Below are 20057 nucleotides of genomic sequence, written 5' to 3' on the forward strand. Positions count from 1 at the left end.
TGGATCTCTGAAGCCAGCCTGATCTATAGAGTGAGTTCCAGGACAGCTAGGGCTACACTCAAACTATAAATAATTTAAACCTGTATCTGAAAGAAAATTGGCAGATACCTAACAAATGTTTACTCTCCCAATAAGTATAAAGTATGGCTGCTTTATCATCCATATCAGAAAGACTGTCAGAACCACAAAAATACACATAAGCAAAAATAACCTTGAGAGAGTGACTGCTTGTTGGCTGGGCCGTGTGCCTAGTTTGATCCCCTGTGCAGACCCTCAGAACCACTGGCCTAGAGCAGAAGGTTCCCTTTAGGATCAGTCTGCCCATGGGACACATCTAGAAACATCTGGACTTGTTCAGTGATCACAGCTGGAGACTGGGGATGCTATTGATAGCTAGCTGGTAGGTAGAGGAGGCCCAGGTCGCTGCTAACCAGTATGAGACGGTCCTACAGTGAGGAAAATCACCCCCAGAGGTTTGCATCACACAAAAGCTCGCACTGCCAGTCCAGACCCAGTCTGAATCTGGGCGAAAACTCAGGCAGGGTGTTTCGGAAGCTCTTCAGGTGAGTTCAGGGTGGCGAGCCCCTGGCCTGGCAGCGGCTCCATTCTGACAACTGTCCGCAATGGTGTGTGGGAACCGCACAGAGGTAACCGGCTCCAGGCCTGATCACCCAGCAGTCTGCTGAGCTGATTTGGTGGTGGTGGTGGAAGTGTTTCGGTGTTTTTTTTTTTTTTTTTTTTTTTTTTAGGCTAGCTTTGAACTTGAGGCAATCCTGCCTCAGCCTTCCAAATACTGGGGTTATAGGCACAAATCACCAGGTCCAGCTCATAATTTGCATTTCTGTCCCAGTATTGCTAGGAAAATGCTCGTGGGGTACTTCCCAGCTCCCACCAACCCTGTGCGCCTGCTCCACACACACAGGGCACAGACCTCAAGAGTAGGAATGACTGGCTTTACTTTTGGAGGCCTGCTGGGCTTTAGGGAGCCCACAGCACAGAGGCCATGCTACTTCCGACTGAAGCAGAGAAGCCTCGGAGGAGAGGCAAGGAGCATTTCAGTCAGCTTCGCCTAAGTGGGCAAAAGGAGTTACAGTCTCAGAAGTTCCTGAACCCACCAAGTTGCCAGCTCCAGTACCCCAGCACCTCCTTGTGCACCACACTCCGCCCTGCCCTTTCTGGTCCTCCTTCCTTCTTGTCCCACAAGAGCCTCAGTTCCTGAGCACATACAATCCAGCCCTTGCCCGAGCTCAATCAGCCAGCTAGCGAAGGGCAGACCTCCCCAGGAGCGGCCCCAGCCACCTGCTCTCTGAGCTGCACCCAGCGAAGGTGAAGTAGGATGCCGGCCGGCAAGAGAGGTTCCTGCTGGGACTGGGGCAAGGACCTCAGCAGAGTGGCTTTGCAACCGCTCTCACACCATCTTAATGTCCAGCGTTCGGATCTGTGCTAGGTTCTGGCGCTGGGCCTTGACCATGCGGAGGCGTCTCCCGTGCAGCGTGAACTGGGACCAGGTGAAGAGCTGCAGCAACGCGCAGGTGATGGGTACCAGCACTAGCAGGTAGAAGCAGCCCTGGCGGAGTGTGGCAGCCTGCGCTGGGGCCGGGGCTGGGGGCTCTGGCCTCGGCTGGACACTCCCCACGATCACTGGGGACTGCTGAAAAAGGTCATGACCTACGGTTAGAACACACAGAAGGGCCATGGTCAGCCCAGCTGCTCCTCCAAAGTCCACAGGCATCTCAGGGAGTACAGGTAAGTGTCCTAAACCACACTTGAAAAGTTAAAGCAAGCTGGGCGGTGGTGGTGCATGCCTTTAATCCCAGCACTCAGGAGGCAGAGGCTCTGTGAGTTCGAGGCCAGCCTGGTCTATAAAGTGTCTAGGACAGCCAGGGCAGCACAGAGAAATCCTGTCTCAGGAAAAAAAAAATTAAACAGTGGTTTCAGTCTTGTAGTTTCCCGCTTTAGCCTTAACAAGTAGCTGGGATTATAGGCATAGGTATATGCCACAATTCCTAACCACCTATCCAGCTATATTTTATATTTTATTTTTTTGTTGTTTTTTTCCTTATTTTTGAAACAGGGTCTAAGTAATCCTGGCTGTTCTGAAACTTGCTATGGAGACCAAATTGGCCTTCAATTCACAGAATTCACTTCCTGCCTCTGACGTGTTGGGATTAAAGGCAAGTGCCGTCATGCAGGGCTTCTTCCTTTCCTCGTCCTCCTTCCCTTCTCCTCCTCCTCAACTTGTCAGGGTATCAGGTCCAGACTAGCCCTAAACTCCTTGTACAGTCAAGAATGGTCTTGAGCTTCTCATCCTCCTGCCTCCACTCCCTGAGTGCTTGGATTACAGGTGTCCATCACCACAGCGAGTTTGTGGGGTTTTGGGAGTCAAACTCCGGCTCCGTGCATACTAGACAAGTGCTCTCCAGCTGAGCTACGTGAACTTCAAAACGTCAATCAGACCATGTCGCCTCCTGGCCTGAAACTCCACACTGAAAATCCAATCCATGCGACACCCTGTCCACCCCTCTCCCTGTCTAGAATTGTTTTTTTCAAGACAGGGTTCCTCTGTGTAGTCCAGGCTGTCCTGGAGCTCACTCTGTAGACCAGGCTAGCCTCAGAGACCCATCTGCCTCTGCCTCCCAAGTGCCGAGATTAAAGGCTTAATTACTCTGCCCTGTCTAGAATTTAAGCTCCACAACAGCCAAGATATTGTCTGTCTTACCACTGTTACCTCCCTTACATACAGGAGCCAACCTATACAGAGGTCTGTGCTGATTTGTTGGGGGAATCAATGAACTTCTGAAAACATGAAGGGGTGTGCCAACAAGGGCCATCAACCCAAGGCAGTGCAGGCCAGGGCACAACCCTTCTGCCTCCCTCACCAGAACCAGAGCTCATAGGACAAGGAGCCTCACCTGTGTAGAAGCAGAGGAGCCAGGTGCCCAGCAGTGGGGCAAAGGTCTGGCCAGGTTTGGTCACCAGGGCAACCATACCGAAGAGGAGAGCCGAGGCTGCCTGTTTCCGGTGGTTCAGCACCAGGTCCTCATCCACTAGGTCAGTGACCACAAGGGTCAGCAGCTTACAGGTGCCCTCAGTGAAGACACGGTTGCTGCCCATGGAGAGAGGAGCAAGAGTGAGGGGGGTGGACGCAGAGGTGTGGGGGCAAGGGTGGGCATGGCATACCTGGCAATGAAGAAGCAAAGCAGGCCGGGGCGGTCCGGGCCAGCCAGCAGCATGAGGAGGCTAAGGCCCAGCTTGAGCAGGAAGAGGCCACGCACCACAGCGTAGACACCCCAGCGCCGGCACAGGGGCAGGAAGTAGAGGTTGTTGAGATGAGGAGCAACATAGGAGATGCCTAGGGAGAGAAGAGGGTCCCGCCTCTTCAGGAGCAATGCCACAGCCTCCGTGGTGGTCAGCAGCCGACATCAGAACAATCAGAATCAATTTGCATTAACTGTCTACCAAAAGTGCCTTGCACTCTTCACGCTTTAGTATCATATCTTAATTTTTATTTAATGCGGATGCATGTTTTGACTGCATGTATATCCGTGCAGAGGCCAGAAGAGGGCATTGGGTCCCCTGGAACTGGAGTTACAAACAGTTGTGAGCCACCTTGTGGGTAAATGGAAATCAAACTCGGGCCCACGGAAGAGCAACCGGTGCTAACTGCTGAGCCACCTCCCTGCCTACTTTTCACACCCAAGCCCTTCGAGGTAGGTATTACAGCCCCTTGGTATTTATTTGGTTGACTCCAGTACCCTTCATGCACAGCAAAATCTGCGGATTTGCCAGCCCTTCATATAAACGGCAGTGTATCTGCACAGGGCTCATAGACAGACATACTCCCTTTATATAAAACAGCACTGTCTCTGCACAGGGCTCATAGACAGACATACTCCCTTTATATAAAACAGCACTGTCTCTGCACAGGACTCATAGACAGACATACTCCCTTTATATAAAACCCTTTATATAAAACAGCACTGTCTCTGCACAGGGCTCATAGACAGACATACTCCCTTTATATAAAACAGCACTGTCTCTGCACAGGGCTCATAGACAGACATACTCCCTTTATATAAACGGCACTGTATCTGCACGGGGCTCATAGACAGACTCCCGCGCACTTTTATTTTCTTCTAGCTTTTGAATTTAGTGCCATGCAGCTCCAGATGGTCTTGAACTCTTGATCCTCCTGCCTTCATCTCCTGAGTGTTGGGATTATAGTCCCAACCACCATACCTAGCTTTATTTTTTATTTTTACTTTATTTTTGAGACAGATTCTCTCTGTGTAGTCCTGGCTGTCCTGGAACTCTCTATGTAGAGCAGGCTGGTTTCAAACTCAGAGATCCACCTGCCTCTGCCACCAAAGTGCTGGGATTAAAGGTGTGTGCCATTACACCCAACCTATTTTATTTTGTTTTTGTTTTGAGATAGGAACTCACTATGTAGCCCCCAGCTAGCCTGTAACTAAACACATAATATAGACCATACTGGCCTCAAACTCTCAGAAATCAGCCTGTCGCTTCCTCCTGAGTGCTGGGATTAAAGGCCTGCACTACCTTGCTTAACCTCTTTTTATTTTAATTGCTTTGACATAGAGTTTCACATAGCCCAGGCTAGCATACACCTTGCTGTGTAGCTTAGGCTGACCTTGAACTGATCCTCCTACCTCCTGAGTACATCAATTCCGGATGTGTATCATCATGCCATGTTTATGTGGTGCTGGGTAATGTAGTCCAGCAGAGCCTCATGTAGTCCAGCAGAGCCTCGCACAGGTTCCACACCCCAAACCCCTCTCATATACTTTAACTTATCTCTTTTTTCTTCCTTCAAATAATTTTTTTGCCTGGGTGGTAGTGGCGCACACCTGTAATCCCAGCTCTCGGGAGGCAGAGGCAGGCGGATCTCTGTGAGTTCTAGGCCAGCCTGGTCTACAGAGCTAGTTCCAGGACAGTCAAAGCTATACAGAAAAACCCTGTTTAAAAAAAAAAAAAAAGCAAACAAACAAATGTAGCTCAGAAAGACTGAAGAACAAAGCCAAATGGCACACTGGCAATGCCCTGCACCACGTCCCGTGGGTACACCATCGTCATGAGGACTAAGGTGAGGACCACTAGACCTCCACCCAGGGAAACACAACTGGGAGCAGGATGTGCAAGCTGCTGTCCTCACTTACCCAACAGGAAGGAGCCTGTCGAGAGGGAGATGTGGTCAGACAACAAGTGCTCCAGGAAGAGAGGGAAGAAGTTACTGTTGAAATGGCAGTGAAACACCTGAGGGGCAGAAGGGTGGGAGTTCATGGCCAGGGCCAGCAGGGGGCAGCAGCGCTGGGCCTCAGGGCCAAGTATGCACAGAAGGGTGGGATGGGAGTTCATGGCCAGGGCCAGCAGGGGCAGCAGCGCTGGGCCTCAGGGCCAAGTATGCACAGAAGGGTGGGAGTTCATGGCCACGGTCAGCAGGGGCAGCAGCGCTGGGCCTCAGGGTGAACATAATGGTGAACTCCACAGCCAGCAGGCAGACCGCAGCCCCGGGCCTCAGAGCAAGGGTGAGCACAGGCCTCTCTCCCCATGCCACCAAACATGAAATTTACCAGAACAAACCTAAATGACATTCCTTGTGGCCTACCTAATTTTACTAAAAGTTTGAAGGCGTGGTAAGATAGCAACTAGAACAATTTTTAAGTTTTCATGGTATAAAGACAATGAATATATTTTTGTGTTTAAAATGCATTTTAAAAATACAAGTTTTGCTGGATGGTGATGGACACGTCTTTAATCCCAGCACTTGGGAAGCAGAGGCAAGTGTATCTCTGAGTTCAAGGCCAATCTGACCTACACAGTGAGTTCTAGGACAGACAGAACTACACAGAGAAACCCTGTCTTGAAAAACCAAAGATAGATAGATAGATAGATAGATAGATAGATAGATAGATAGATAGATAGATAGATAGATAGATAAAGGGGTGTGTGTGTGTGTGTGTGTGTTAGTTTTTACATTATGAAGACAGGATTGGCCTCAAAGGCTGAGACCTGCTGCCTCAGATCACACAGAGAGGCAGGGCTGTAGCTCAGTGGTAGAGTCATTACCTAAGAACATCCAAGGCCCTGGGCTCAGCACTATGGGAATGGGGGGGCAATCACACAAGGGAGTGACTAAGGAGCACAGAAAGGGCTAGAACCTAGGTCTCCTAACTCCCCAACCTTCCTACCATCAAACCCAAGGAGGGCTCCTGCATTTCCATCTCGAAGTTCCCTTGAAGGAGGGGTGAGGGAACGGCTCCCATACCTGTACCAGGTCCATGCCCACGAACCACAGGAAGTTTTGGTGGCGTGCCAGTTGCCGGAGGTACTGGCCCAAGGTGATGCTGCCCGCTTCCTCACCACCCACCAGAGGCTCTTCCTCACATACGCTGTGGGCAGAGGGGAGGAGACAGCAGGGTTAGCCCAGAGTGGGCCAGGGGACCGAGTGTTAACATTAGACTCTGACCCTAGGGAGCCAAGGCTGGTGACTCACCCGCTATCCACGACCATGGCTGAGTACCCAATGTCCCTTCTGGTGGTCTCAATCCGCTGCCTCAACAATTGTGTGGCCCCCAGGAAGCCCAGGCCAGAGCCAGCAGCTAGTACCACACAGAAGGCACGGAAGGAGGAGAAGTCCTCCTTGTTCCAAAAGGCGTAGGAGGCAAAGACAGACATGGAGCCAGCCGCACTGAAGAGGGAGCAGTAAAAGTTGAGGTGGGTGCGGTCGTGGGCAGAGAGAGCCAGGTCGGCCAGCAAGGCATGGTGGTGGAGGTCCACGAGGGTCAGGAAGCCGTCATAGAGACACAAGCACAGTAAGAACTGCAAGCCAGCAGGGGCCCAGGGCACCCAGAAGGCCAGGAATGACAATGCCAGCAAGGGCCCGTGCCAGCTCAGAGCCCTCACCCGGGTCAGCACCACGTCTCTGGAGGAGAGCCCGGCTCCCCACCTGTCAGAGGGAAGAGGCATTAGGAGGGAGGGAACCTTTGGGCCTGAGCAGGCCCAGCTCCCCCGGCTGGGCCCAGGAGACGGGATGGAAGAATTCACACCAAGGATACACCCCAAGCCCGACTGAGACTTAAAAAGCACAGCTTCCCAGTCATCCACCCTCTCCTCAGCCCATTGTCTGTCCCCAGTCTGTCGTGGCTGATGACCAAAGAGCCATGGGATACTGATTCTCAGGCTGGTGGTGGTAAGGAAGTGCATTAGAAACAGCAGGGTCATGAGCCATATGATTTGAGAAATCTTGCCTGAAGACCAGAGGCAAAGCTAAAGTCACTAGAGGTCAGACAATGGTGATACACACCCTTAATCCCTAAATTTGGGAGACAGAGGCAGGTGGATCTCTGTGAGTTCAAGGCCACCCTGGGCTACACAAGATCAACGCAGAAACAAATCCAGGTGGTGGTGGCTCACACCTTTAATCCCAGTCCTAGGGAGTCACACACCTTTAATTTCAGCACTAGAGGGAATATAAAATGGGAGGAGAGAGAGGCTTAGTCCGTTTAGCTTGTGGTTGCCCAGCCTTGGTAGAGGTAAGACTTCTCTTGTGGCTTAACTGTCTTGCTTTTATGGTTTTCGGGTTGAACCCCAACTTCTGACTCTGGGTTTTTATAATTTGTGCTACACACGTCACTAGGGTCGACCCCTCCCCGTGGCCGAGCCATCCTCATACCACAACCGGTGTCCTTTCTATTCCCATCCCAGATACGAGCAGCAGTGTTGCAGCTTGGGAAACTTCAGGGTGGGGCTGGGGCAATGAACACACCGGCGCTGGGAGCTGAGGAACTTGTGGTCACTGAGCCAGCCAAAGAGGGGATCGTTGAAGCTGTTCCAGAGGAGGAATACAGTCTGCAAGCAGAGAGAAGGGAAGGTAGGCTGCACCCACAACAGCACAGGGTTCCCCAACTCTAGTCTCTGTACTTTCCCCAAAGATGGCAGCGCTTCCAGCCGGCAAAGCCCCTCTCCTGGCTGGTACACACATCAAAGCCCCGTATCCAGCAGATGAGCATTTGGCTACTTGTACTACATTATATATGAATATACAACTGTGGACACCTAAGGCAGTGGTCAGGAGCTAGACTTCTCTTGAAGAGCCATTAAGACCCTGCCAGCTTTTCTGGCTGAGTACTGCTAAACAACACAGCCTGCCCCAAGTGCCAAACACTGGGACAGAACCCAGCTCCTGTCTGCCTGGAAGCAATGTCTAGTCTCCCACCCCGACTAACTGCGCCATGCTTGGCCTACCTCTCCAATCCAGAAGGACAGTTTGTTGATCTTATACACCGAGACAAACGTATCCACGTAGTACAGCAGGAACACATTATGCAGGACGGAGGTGAAGAGGGCCAAGGAACCATATACCACGGCTGTGGGCAGGCCCAACAACCAGGCTTGGGGCCAGTCTAGCCTCATGGCTGCTGGCCAAGCCTCAGCCCCAGGAGCACCGAGGAGGGCTCACAGACGTTGGCAGTGGGATCATGCTCGTCTCTGGGGAAAAAGAAGCCAGTCAGAAACAAGGATCAGGAATAACTCCTTCTCCAGTCTAGCCCTCTGAATCATCTAACGACCCATAAGATAAAATAACTCATCCCAGGCTGGATCTGTAGCTCGGCAGCTCCTGGGTTTAAGCCCTGACACCGAAAACTTTTTTTTCTTAAACTCATTTCCTTTGTGAGGAATTTGCATCTAAAACAAAGCTGGGGAATTCCCAGTGAAGCAGGGCAGAAACAATCCAGGCTAGAGGCCACCACTCTGGAGCTGGTCCGGGGAAACTGAGATGGTCGTGGGAAGAGAAAGTGGGCATCCAAGTCCTGGGCCTGCTCACGTTATGGCTGCTCAGCTCACTGTACACCTGCTGCTGTCTAGACACGACCACGGTGGGTTTGGGCAATGTGCTCATAGCATCGTCAAGGTAACCTTAGTTCCTTTCCTCAGAAAGTTCAAAGGAATCATTACGTGGAAAAACAGGTGGGTTAAAGGAAAAAGCCCAGAGAAAATGCTCTATAAGCCAGGCATGAGGCACATGCCTAGAACCCAGGAAGGCTGAGACAGGAAGTTCACTAATTCAGTGTCAGCCTGGGCGACATAGTCAGGCCAGCCTTGCTTACAAGATGAAACCCTCCTGAGAGAGGGGGCAGTGTGTTCAATAAATGCAAGTTGGTATGATTATGACCTTTACAAAATCCCAAGAAGCACTTATATAATGGTCTTATACATTTTTCTTTTTTTCTTGAATTCAGTTTTTTTTTTTTTTGAGACGGAGTTTCTCTCTGAAATACAGAGCAAGTTTCAGGACAGTCAAGACTACACAGAGAAACCCTGGCCCAAAAAAAAAAAAAAAAGGAAAGAAAAGAACAAAATATGAGACCAGGCATAGCATGGATGCACACACTTAATCCCAGCACTTGGGAGGCTGAATCAGACAGATCTCTGTGAGTTTGAGGCCAGCCTGGTCTACATAGTGAGCTCCAAGATAGTTAGGGCTACATACTGAGACACTGACTCAAAACAATAACATAACAAAAGAGCAAGATTGGCTGGATGTGGTGGTGCATGCCTTTGATCCCAGCACTAGGAAGCAAAGGCAGGCCAATCTTTATGAGTTCCAGGTCAGTCTGGTCTACTGGGTGAGTTCCAGGCCAGCCAAGTTACATTGTAAGAACTGGTCTCCAAAGAAGAAAGAAAAAATAATATGTGCTTATACACTGATTCCAGAAATATCAAGAACTAACCCCCAAGGGTCTACATATAGAGGTGTGCATGGCGGCAGTATTCATAAACAGCTGGACATAGTCCAGGTGTGCATGGAGCAATATTTATAAACAGCAAACAGCTGGACACAGTCCAGGTGTGCATGGAGCAATGTTTATAAACAGCAAACAGCTGGACACAGTCCAGGTGTGCATGGAGCAATGTTTATAAACAGCAAACAGCTGGACACAGTCCAGGTGTGCATGGCGGCAGCGTTTATAAACAGCAAACAGCTGGACTGTGTCCAACTGTGCAAGGCATAAGTGTTTATAAACAACAAACAGCTGGAAACAGTCCAGGGCTATAACTAAGGGGCTGTCCCAGTAAGCTTGATTCTCTCCAAGAAGGGCTACACATAGGCAATGCTGGCACTGGGCACAGGGGCTTAAGAACAAACAATATGTGAGAGTGTATGGAAGCTGGGGGTTAGCTCAGTTGTCTACAAGGCCCTGGGTTCTATCCCAGGCAAGGATGTGGGGGATGAAAACCCACAAATACGACTCTACTCCCACACTAGTGAATTCATAGAACATTTGAAAACTTTAGAACAAAAAGAAGCAAACTCACCTAAGAGAACTAGATGGCAGGAAATAATCAAATTGAGAGCTGAAATCAACAAAATAGAAACAAAGAAAACAATACAAAGAATCAATGAGACGAAGAGTTGGTTCTTCGAGAAAATCAACAAAATAGACAAACCTTTATCCAAACTAACCAAAAGGCAGAGAGAGAATATCCAAATTAACAAAATCAGAAATGAAAAGGGGGACATAACAACAGACATGGGGAAAATACAGAGGATCATCAGATCATATTTTGAAAACCTGAACTCCACAAAATTGGAAAACTTAAAGGAAATGGACAACTTTCTGCATAAATATCACTTAGAAAAATTAAATCAAGACCAGATAAACAAATTTAACAGACCTATAACTGCTGAAGAAATGGAAACAGTCATCAAAAGTCTCCCAACCAAAAAAGGCCCAGGACCAGATGGTTTCAGCTCAGAATTCTACAAAACTTTCAAAGAGGAACTAATACCAATACTCCTCAAATTGTTCCACACAATACAAACAGAAGGAACATTGCCAAACTCTTTTTATGAGGCTACAATTACCCTGATACCCAAACCACATAAAGACAATACTAAGAAAGAAAACTAGAGACCAATCTCACTCATGAACATTGATGCAAAAATACTAAATAAAATACTAGCAAATCAAATCCAAGAACACATCAGAACCATCATCCACCATGACCAAGTCAGCTTCATCCCACAGATGCAGGGATGGTTCAACATATGAAAATCTGTCAACATAATCCACCATATAAACAAGCTGGAAAATAAAAACCCACATGATCATCTCATTAGATGCCGAAAAGGCATTTGACAAAATACAACATCCCTTTATGATAAAGGTCTTGGAGAGAGCAGGGATACAAGGAACATACCTAAATATAATAAAGGCAATATACAGTAAGCCTACAGCCAACATCAAACTAAATGGAGAAAAACTCTCAGTGATCCCACTGAAATCAGGAACAAGACAAGGTTGTCCACTCTCTCCATACCTATTCAATATAGTTCTTGGGGACCAAGCTAGAGCAATAAGACACCAAAGGGAGATCAAGGGGATACAAACTGGAAAAGAAGAAATCAAACTCTCACTGTTGCTGATGATATGATAGTTTACATAAGTGATCCCAAAAATTCTACCAAGGAACTTCTACAACTCATAAACACTTTCAGCAATGTAGCAAGATACAAGATTAACTCAAAAAAAATCAGTAGCCCTCCTGTACACAGACGATAAAAGGGCTGAGGAAGAAATCAGAGAATCAACACCCTTCACAATAGCCACAAATAGCATAAAATATCTCGGAGTAACTCTAACCAAGCAAGTGGAAGACTTGTATGACAAGAACTTTAAATCTTTGAAGAAAGAAATTAAAGAAAACACCAGAAAGTAGAAAGATCTCCCATGCTCTTGGGTAGGAAGAATTAATATAGTAAAAATGGCAATCTTACCAAAAGCAATTTACAGATTCAATGCAATGCCCATCAAAATTCCAGCAAAATTCTTCAAAGACCTCGAAAGAGAGATAAAATACATAAAATTGAGAGACATAAAAGCTTAGATTAAGGGCATGCGCCACCACCACTAAGCTAAATAAATCTTGACAACAACAACAACAAAATGTTCTTGGGACAGGCATGACGGCAAACAACAGGTGAGAGACAGAGCAGCTCTGTCTCACGAGGAGCTGCAGCAGGCAGGTAAGGGACGGATGGATGGGCAAGCCATACAGAGTGAGGTTGGATATTTATTTAGTGGGTTATGGAAGGGAAGAGAGAGGGAGAAGGGGGGCAAGGAAAGAAACAGAGAGAGAGAGAGGGAGGAAGGAAGAGAGAGCAGGGGGGAGAGGCTAGGACTGCAGGAAAGAAGGGTGATCTGCCTGCCTCAGTGGGGTGGTGGGTGTGGTGGCAGTGTGTGTGGGGAGTTGGCAGGGTTTGTCTCTTTTTTTTTTAAAGGTTTATTTATTTATTATATATATAATGGTCTGCCTGCATGTCCCTGCAGACAGAAGTTGGCACCAGATCTTATTACCGGTGGTTGTGAGCCACCATGTGGTTGCTGGGAATTGAACTCAGGACCTCTGGAAGAGCAGTCAATGCTCTTAACCACTGAGCCATCTCTCCAGCCCCAGGGTTTGTCTCTTAAAGGGACAGGACAGACCATTACAAAGACTTTGTGTGTGATTTATTTGGGAGTTGAGTGATGGGCCTCCAAAGACCCAAAAGAGTAAAAAGAGTAAAACAACCAACAACATATATATGTATATGTATATATATACATACATACACATACACACACACACACACACACACACACACATACATACATAAAATGTTTTCTTTTTAAAAAATCAGTTAGGGACCAGTTAGGTATCCCTCTGACAAGTATGTAACTAAAGTCTTTTGTTGTTTATTTGAGGTAGGATTTCACTATGTAACATGTGATGACCTGGCTGGTCTCAAACTTGTGGCAATTCTCCTGCCTCAGCTTCCCCCGTGCTGGATAACAGGTTTATACCCCCACACTCAGCTGAACTGCGTTGCAGTATTCAGCATGGATGTATCTCGCTGCCTGCAGTATCCCCTGCCTTCCCCTGTGTGCGGACATTTAGGATGGGCCTGGCTTCCACGTCCACTACAGCGACTCCTTCGCAGGGCAGTTACTATTCCCATCCACATTTTATAGAAGCAACCAAGGCTCTGAAGTCCGAGGTTAAATAATTGGCTCACAGTCACAAGCTATGAGGTGCCGGAGACACGGCTCAAAATCAGTTTTGACTTCAGACCTCAACACTTCTCACGTCACCAAGCACCCTTTCCACAGTCTGGCGGAATCCTGCTCAGTTGGTGCCCAGGCCAGGTCTTCACCTCCAGGCTCAGCCACCTTTTCAAGTACCTCGGTTTCCTTATCTCCCCCAGCCCACAAGCTCCTTAAGGGCAAGGCTAGGCCAATCTCACCGCGGTCCTCCCAAGCTCCTCTACCACACAGCAAGTGCTCAATTAATGCCTGCTTAGTCCATTGTCCCTAAAAGGCGGATGCGGGTGTCCTCTGCCTTAGAGAGGGCAGTCACTGGAAAACTCCCAGAGCCCACACTGGGTGTTCTGGCTGACTATGGGAACTAGAAAAACAGCAACCTGGAGCAGGCACTGTCCCTCTGAGAGATACATGCGGACCAAGGCTGCAGCTATACAGAGGGGAGCGTTGAAACATTTTTTACACTTTCTCCAAGGGCACAACACCATGCTAAGAAAACAATATGGGCAGAACATGGTCCCGGCAGTAAAAGAGGCCAGACTAGATAGAAGGCCTTTGGTAAGCCTCCAAAAGATTCTATCAAGACGATGGCACCAACTGAGTACGGTAAGAGACCACAGAAGCATTTCTGTTTTAGAAGCCCTCTGGCGACTGGCCAATCCCTTCCCTGGCAGTTCACGCCCCAAGGTTCCTGGGAGATGAGGACAGGAAGGACCACAACTTCCAGCAAGCCCTGGTGAGCCCAGGTAGGGGTCTCTAAGGGAATTGGGGGAGGAAACCAGGCTAGCCTGGAATATGGACAGGAGGGTGGCTGTGTCTTCTCTGGGAAGTTCTGGCCAGAGTCTGTAGTGACCACAGCAGGGGGGTGGGGGGAAGCTACTAAGTAAGGTGGTATTCGCTGTACTAGGTCAAGGCTGAACATTACCACCAACTAGACGTCGGAGTTTATCCCCACATCTGTGGAGCGGAGAGAGCAAATCTATTTCCTGCCTGTCCTGGAAGGACTATCAAATGAACAGGTGGAAGTTCGAGGCATAATAGCAAAGCAAACAGGAGGCATGCCATTTTCTCAGCGAGCAGCTGACTGGATTGCTATCTCCTTGTTTCACACGTGTTTGGCATCTTCACAGCCCGGCCAGGGAAGCCCTAGGAGAGCTGCAGCGGGGACCTGTTCTCTCCCCCATAATAGCAGGTTGACACTCCTCGGGCAGGAAATGGGGCTTCCACCCATTGCGAGAGGGACTTTCTCCCTCCTTCACAGAATTCTACTGTGGCACGAAAGTCACCGATTCACCTCAGAGTCACAGAACACTTAAGTCCCTGAGGAACTGGGCATCAACCGGGAGGTTTTTACTCAGAAATACGTGTAGTGGTTTTCGTCACGTTTGCATGTTAAAATCACCTGATTTTTGATTCTCAAACACCAAGGCTCAGGCCTTACCCAGACCACTAAATTGGGGTCTCTGGAGGTGATGCCCACCATAATTTTTTCAGGCTTCCCAAATGTGCCACCGGGGTTAAGGGCCATCAGGTCAGTGAGTGGATCCCGGCCTGAACCATCGCATCCACGAACTCAGATTCTTCAGGGGACACCCTGGACATTGCATCCCTCTCCTTACCCCAACAGAGCCTTTCTGCAGGGATTCTACGCTTACCCCTTGAACACAACTCCTCCTGATCCCAGAATTTCCCAATCCACAATCTGATTCCACAAAGAACCCCGCAAATTATCTCAAAGATTCTCACACCGCAAAGCATCCCGCCCCACCCTCGGGCTTGTCGTTTGTAGGTCCGGTAGGTTCCTGCCCCCTCTTCCCGGCCGCGGGCCAGCAGCTCACCGCAATCCTGGCAGGGGATGCCTAATTCCGCGGCTGCAGAGAGCCAGGTGCCAGCCAGTGCGCCTGCGCGCTAGCAGCCCCGGGCTTCCTGGGTCTCTCCCCCCGCCCCTTCTCAGCGATTGGCTCGGCGCTGCTTGCCCGACCGCAGTCCGGGCAGGTGACCGCGCCTGAGGCTGCTGCTTCCATGTTTGTCATGGGCTCTTGCCCTTAGGGACCCAGAAGAAAGTGGGGATCAGCAAACAGGTTGCCCGGACTCCTGACCGACTTATCCCCTCTCTTTTACCTGTTATTTCAGCTCAGATCAAGTTTCCCTTGGAGATGCTCTCCTCCCCTACCCTGTTCCCAGTCCAGAGAGGATGAGCAAACATTTAGCACCGCCAACTGAGGCAGATATTCGTGTTCAGGGACTATCTAAGGCTGGCTTGTGAGCCCTGTGAGAACGAAGTCCTGCTCGAGCTGTGGGCATGAGGATTCGGATCACAGCAGCCAGGGGATATCAGACACAGGCACTGGACCTTCAAGCCACAAGCACGCAGCCCGACCTCTTCGTAGAGGTAGTAATGAGATCCACAGCTAGCTCTGGGCTGACCTCCCAGAGTCCAGTGAAGAGAGGAAGGAGTGATAACATGAGCAAAGGGGTCAAGACCGTGATGGGGATACCCACAGAAACAGCTGGCCTGAGCTAATGGGAGCTCACTGACTCCTTAATGACAGCGGAGAACCTGTATAGGACCAAACTAGGTCCTCTGAATGTGGGTGACAGTTGTGTGGCTGGGGCAGACTGTGGGGCCTGTCAGTGGAACCAGGACTTATCTCTACTGCTTGAACTCTTTCTGGAGCCCATTCTCTTTGGAGGGATACTATACTCAGCCTAGATATATTGGAGGGGGGCTTGGTCCAGTCTCAAAATGATGTGCCTGACTTTGTTGACTCGCCACGGGAAGCCTTATGCTAAGGAGTGGATGGGGGCGTGATGTGGGTGGAAGGTGGGGGAAGAGGGAGGAGGGGAGGGGAGGGAGAAGGAACTGGGATTGGCATGTAAAATGAGAAAAAAAAGTTTGTTTTTTTGTTTGTTTGTTTGTTTGTTTGTTTTTGAGACCAGGTTTCTCTGTAGCTTTGGAGCCTGTCCTGGAACAAGCTTTTTTTTTTACTTTATTTATTATATATTGTGTTCTGTCTACATGTTTGCCTGAACGCCAGAAGAGGGCACCAGATCTCATTACAGATGTTGTGAGGCACCATGTGGTTGCTGGGAGCTGAACTCATGACCTCTGGAAGAGCAGTCAATGCCTTTAACCTATGAGCCATCTCTCCAGCCCCTTGCTTTTTTTTTTTTTTTTTTTTTTTTTTTCGAGACAGGGTTTCTCTGTGGCTTTGGAGCCTGTCCTGGAACTAGCTCTTGTAGACCAGGCTGGTCTCGAACTCACAGAGATTCACCTGCCTCTGCCTCCCAAGTGCTGGGATTAAAGGCGTGCGCCACCACCGCCCGGCCGGAACTAGCTTTTATAGACTAGGCTGGCCCCAAACTCACAGAGATCCACCTGTTTATACCTCCTAAGTGCTGGGATTAAAGGCGTGCACTACCACTGCTCGTCTGAGAAAAAAACTGTTTTTAAAATAAATTTAAACACTCGGGGGGCAGAGGCAGGCAGATCTCTGGGAGTTTGAGGCCAGCCTGGTCTACAAGAGCTAGTTCTGGGACCGGCACCAAAGCTACAGAGAAACCCTGTCTCGAACCCCCCCCCCAAAAAAAAATAAAATTTAAAAAATTTAAAAGAAGAATTAGAAAAGGATTCTGAATGACAGTGACAGCAGGAGCTGCGAGCAACAGCTTCTCCCAGTCTCCTCCAGGAACGCGGGCCAGCGAGCCCTGCTGGAGTTTGTTCTGCCACTGGAGCCACTCCAACTGCTACTGCTTCACGCGTGGGACCTTCACTAACTAGATCTAAGCAGCCTTCAGGGAGTCACAGCTTCGAGTGGTGACTGATCCCAGGGCAGACCACTGGTCCCTCAGAGGCGTCTTATGTCAACTGCCCACCACTGCTCTGTGTAACACTCGCCTCTGCTCTGCCTGGACACTGACATCCCACGCAACAACAACGGAGCTCACTCAGTGGTTCGGACGTGGTGGATGCTGGCCCAGGAAGTACTCCGCATGCGTGCCATTGTGTCCCGTGATCGGCCTTTGGAGAATAAGGCTAATCTTTCCATCTCCAGAGACCAAGGGGAGACTGAGGAGGATAGGCTGCTGCTGAAAAGACTTTGACCAAGGAGGAATTTCAGGGAGTGAACCATGCCAGCTTCTGAGGTCACTGCTGCTCTTCCAGAGGGACAGACGGGCCTGAGGATGTGTAGATGACCTCTGTACCCATTCAGCGGTTCCCTGCTCAAGGCCGAAGTGCCCAGCCAATCACTGAGGACTGGTCAGCAGCGCCCACAGCGAAGGTCGCAGAGTGGGTTGGAGCTACCACTGAGTGAGTGGTCCTGAGCTGCTCTGCAAAGAGCTGAGCAGCAGGGAAAAAAGATCTGAAAAATTGAAAAAGAAGAGGAGGAGGAAAAAGTCATGCCTGGCTGTGCTGGCCTGTAATTCTTTCCGTTGTTTTTATTTTATGAGATAGTGTCTCTCTCTGTGTAGCTCCAGCTGTTCTTAACTCACTATGCAGATCAGGCTGGCCTTGAACTCACAGATACCTGCCAATCTCTGTCTTTGGAGTGCTGAGATTAAAGGTGTGCTCTGTAATTCTTGCCAACACAGAAGGCTGAGGAAAAAAAAATCAAGTTCAAGACTAGCCTGGGCTGAATAATGTAGCTGATTTTTTGTTGTTGTTGTTTGTTTGCTTGTTTTTACTCTTTGGAGGCCACCGTCCAGCTCTCAAACAAATACACAGAGACTTATTCTTACTTATGAATGCCTAGCCTTAGCTTAGCTTGTTTCTAGCCAGCTTTTCTAACTTAAATTGCTCTGTTTCTCTTCACGTTTTACCTCTGTGCTTTTAACCTTTCTTTATTCTATATCTCTTTCTTTCCTCTTGCTCCGTGGTTGGCTGGAGGGCTGGCCCCTGGTGTCCTCCTCTCCTTCTCCTTTTGTTGCTCTTCCCCGCCTTCCCTAGATTTTTCCTCCTATTTAGTCTTTCTACCCACCAGCCCTGCCTACGTCTCTCTCCTGCCTAGGTATTGGCTGTTCAGCTCTTTATTAGACCAATCAGTTATTTTAGGCAGGCAAAGTAACACAGCTTCACAGAGTTAAACAAATGTAACATAGAAGAATGCAGCATAAATGAATATGACACATCTTAAACTAATATTCCACAACAGAGTACAGAGTGAATTAAGATCAATTCAGGCAATTTAGGCCCTGCTTCAAACTAAAAAAACAAAACAGGGCTAGGGACACACGCAAATAAAATGTAAGGAATATGAGCCCCTCTCAATGTACATACACTGTTCTGAATACGTTTTTCTCAAGTTATACATGGAAGTAGATGATATTATTTCCATTTACAAATTAACTACCAGGTGGTGGTTGACACATGCTTTTAATCCCAGCACTGGGGAGGCAGAGGCAGGTGCTATAAGAATTTAGCAGAGGGGCTGGAGAGATGGCTCAGTGGTTAAGAGCATTGCCTGCTCTTCCAAAGGTCATGAGTTCAATTCCCAGCAACCACATGGTGGCTCACAACCATCTGTAATGAGGTTTGGTGCCCTCTTCTGGCCTGCAGACACACACACAGAATATTGTATACATAATAAATAAAGTCTTCTTAAAAAAAAAAAAAGAATTTAGCAGAATCCCTGTGTGGGGTAAGATTTTAGAATGAATTGCTGGTTTTTAGGAGGACTCTGACCTTAAAGAATCATTGTGGGGGGTGGAGAACAGTGATTGTCTGTGAGAGGGGCATGACAGCCATACCATGACTTTGGTCACAAGACACCCCAGGCACACCTGAGGCCTTGTTTTATTGTGCACTGCAAACAACACATAAGAAAGGAGTCACAGTCCTTGTGATACTCTTCTTTAGGAAGACCATGGTGTGAGGAAATACTTTATGTAACTTTCAATAAATATGTTCTTGTATGGCTATTCGGGGTTCAGTCCATCAGAGAGGCTGGAACTTCCTGCTGCCACATAGGTCTTAAAATTTCATCTTGGGGGGGCTGGAGATACGGCTCAGGGTTAAGAGCACTGACTGTTCTTCTAGAGGATCTAGGTTCCGTTCCCAGCATCCACATGGCAGCTCACAACTGTCTGTAATTCCAAGATCTGACATCTTCACACAGACATACATGCAGGAAAAATACCAATGCACAAAAAATAAAATCATCAAGAAAATTTTCATTTTGGAATGCTTTCTTTCTTCAACCAATCTGCACTACATGGTGCCCCCTGACAGGCAGGGGTATCTGAGTTCAGGGTCAGACTGGTCTACAGAGTGGGTTCCAGAACAGCCAGGGCTACGCAGAGAAATCCTGTGTGGAAAAATCAAAACAAACAAAACAAGAAAATCACTTGAAGTTCAGAGAAAGTCAACAAATTTCATACAATTAGATGTCCAAGCAGGCCAGACCCTACCTCTCCTGAGTCCCAGAGAGGCCTTCCTCATTGCCCTTGCTAAGTTTGTAAGACTCAGTCCAGTTTCTAAGTAACCAAGTAGGACACACTGCCCACCTGTCAGTTTCCTGACCACGAAGAAGGCAAGGAGGGCCACTTTGGCTCACTTTTGTTGAAAACTGTTTGGTGGCTGATAGGGACTTTGTGGACATACGAGGAGTAGAGCTGACAAGATGAGGCCACCTGTAGTCCCGGCACCTGGGAGCTGGAGGCAGTGTGGTCACGGATTTGAGACGAGCCAGGGCTGTCAAGAAAGAAAGGAAGACAGCAGGGGACTGGAGATGTAGCTCTGTTGATGACGGTCTTGTCTAGCATGCATGAGTCCCTGGTTCAGTCCCCAGCACTGGATAAAGAGTGTGGCTGTGTATGCTGTAATCCATTCCTAGCGACATAGTGTGTTTCAGGGGCTACATACGACTCTGTCTGAAAGGGGCAGGAGAAAATGCAAGAGATTGAGCACCATTGATCCTTGAGCCTTTTTGTTGTAATATTCCTGCAGCAGAAATA

At 48.7% G+C, this 20057-nt stretch overlaps 1 protein-coding gene across 7 annotated transcripts in view; it reads right to left on the reverse strand.

Moving 5' to 3' along the window:
- Positions 1 to 15003, reverse strand: part of Mfsd13a (major facilitator superfamily domain containing 13A) — a 16356-nt gene extending 1353 nt beyond the window's left edge. The window contains exons 1-11 of one of the 7 annotated variants that reach the window (XM_057777446.1): positions 14942 to 15003; positions 11801 to 11862; positions 10339 to 10377; positions 8266 to 8508; positions 7787 to 7869; positions 6515 to 6967; positions 6287 to 6410; positions 5178 to 5274; positions 3181 to 3352; positions 2913 to 3106; positions 940 to 1668 (exon numbers count right to left, since the gene is read on the reverse strand). In XM_057777446.1, coding sequence (XP_057633429.1) covers positions 1409 to 1668; positions 2913 to 3106; positions 3181 to 3352; positions 5178 to 5274; positions 6287 to 6410; positions 6515 to 6967; positions 7787 to 7869; positions 8266 to 8433 — 1551 coding nt within the window. In that variant the 5' untranslated portion in view covers positions 8434 to 8508; positions 10339 to 10377; positions 11801 to 11862; positions 14942 to 15003 and the 3' untranslated portion in view covers positions 940 to 1408. Of the gene's footprint in view, positions 1 to 939; positions 1669 to 2912; positions 3107 to 3180; positions 3353 to 5177; positions 5275 to 6286; positions 6411 to 6514; positions 7870 to 8265; positions 8509 to 10338; positions 10378 to 11800; positions 14922 to 14941 lie in introns of those variants that run through there. The other 6 variants (XM_057777447.1, XM_057777444.1, XR_009057560.1 and 3 more) reach the window with 6 other exon arrangements.
- Positions 15004 to 20057: the final 5054 nt, after the last annotated feature.

The sequence above is a fragment of the Chionomys nivalis genome, chromosome 8 (genome assembly GCF_950005125.1).
Source record: "Chionomys nivalis chromosome 8, mChiNiv1.1, whole genome shotgun sequence".
In the NCBI taxonomy this organism is placed as follows: domain Eukaryota; kingdom Metazoa; phylum Chordata; class Mammalia; order Rodentia; family Cricetidae; genus Chionomys; species Chionomys nivalis.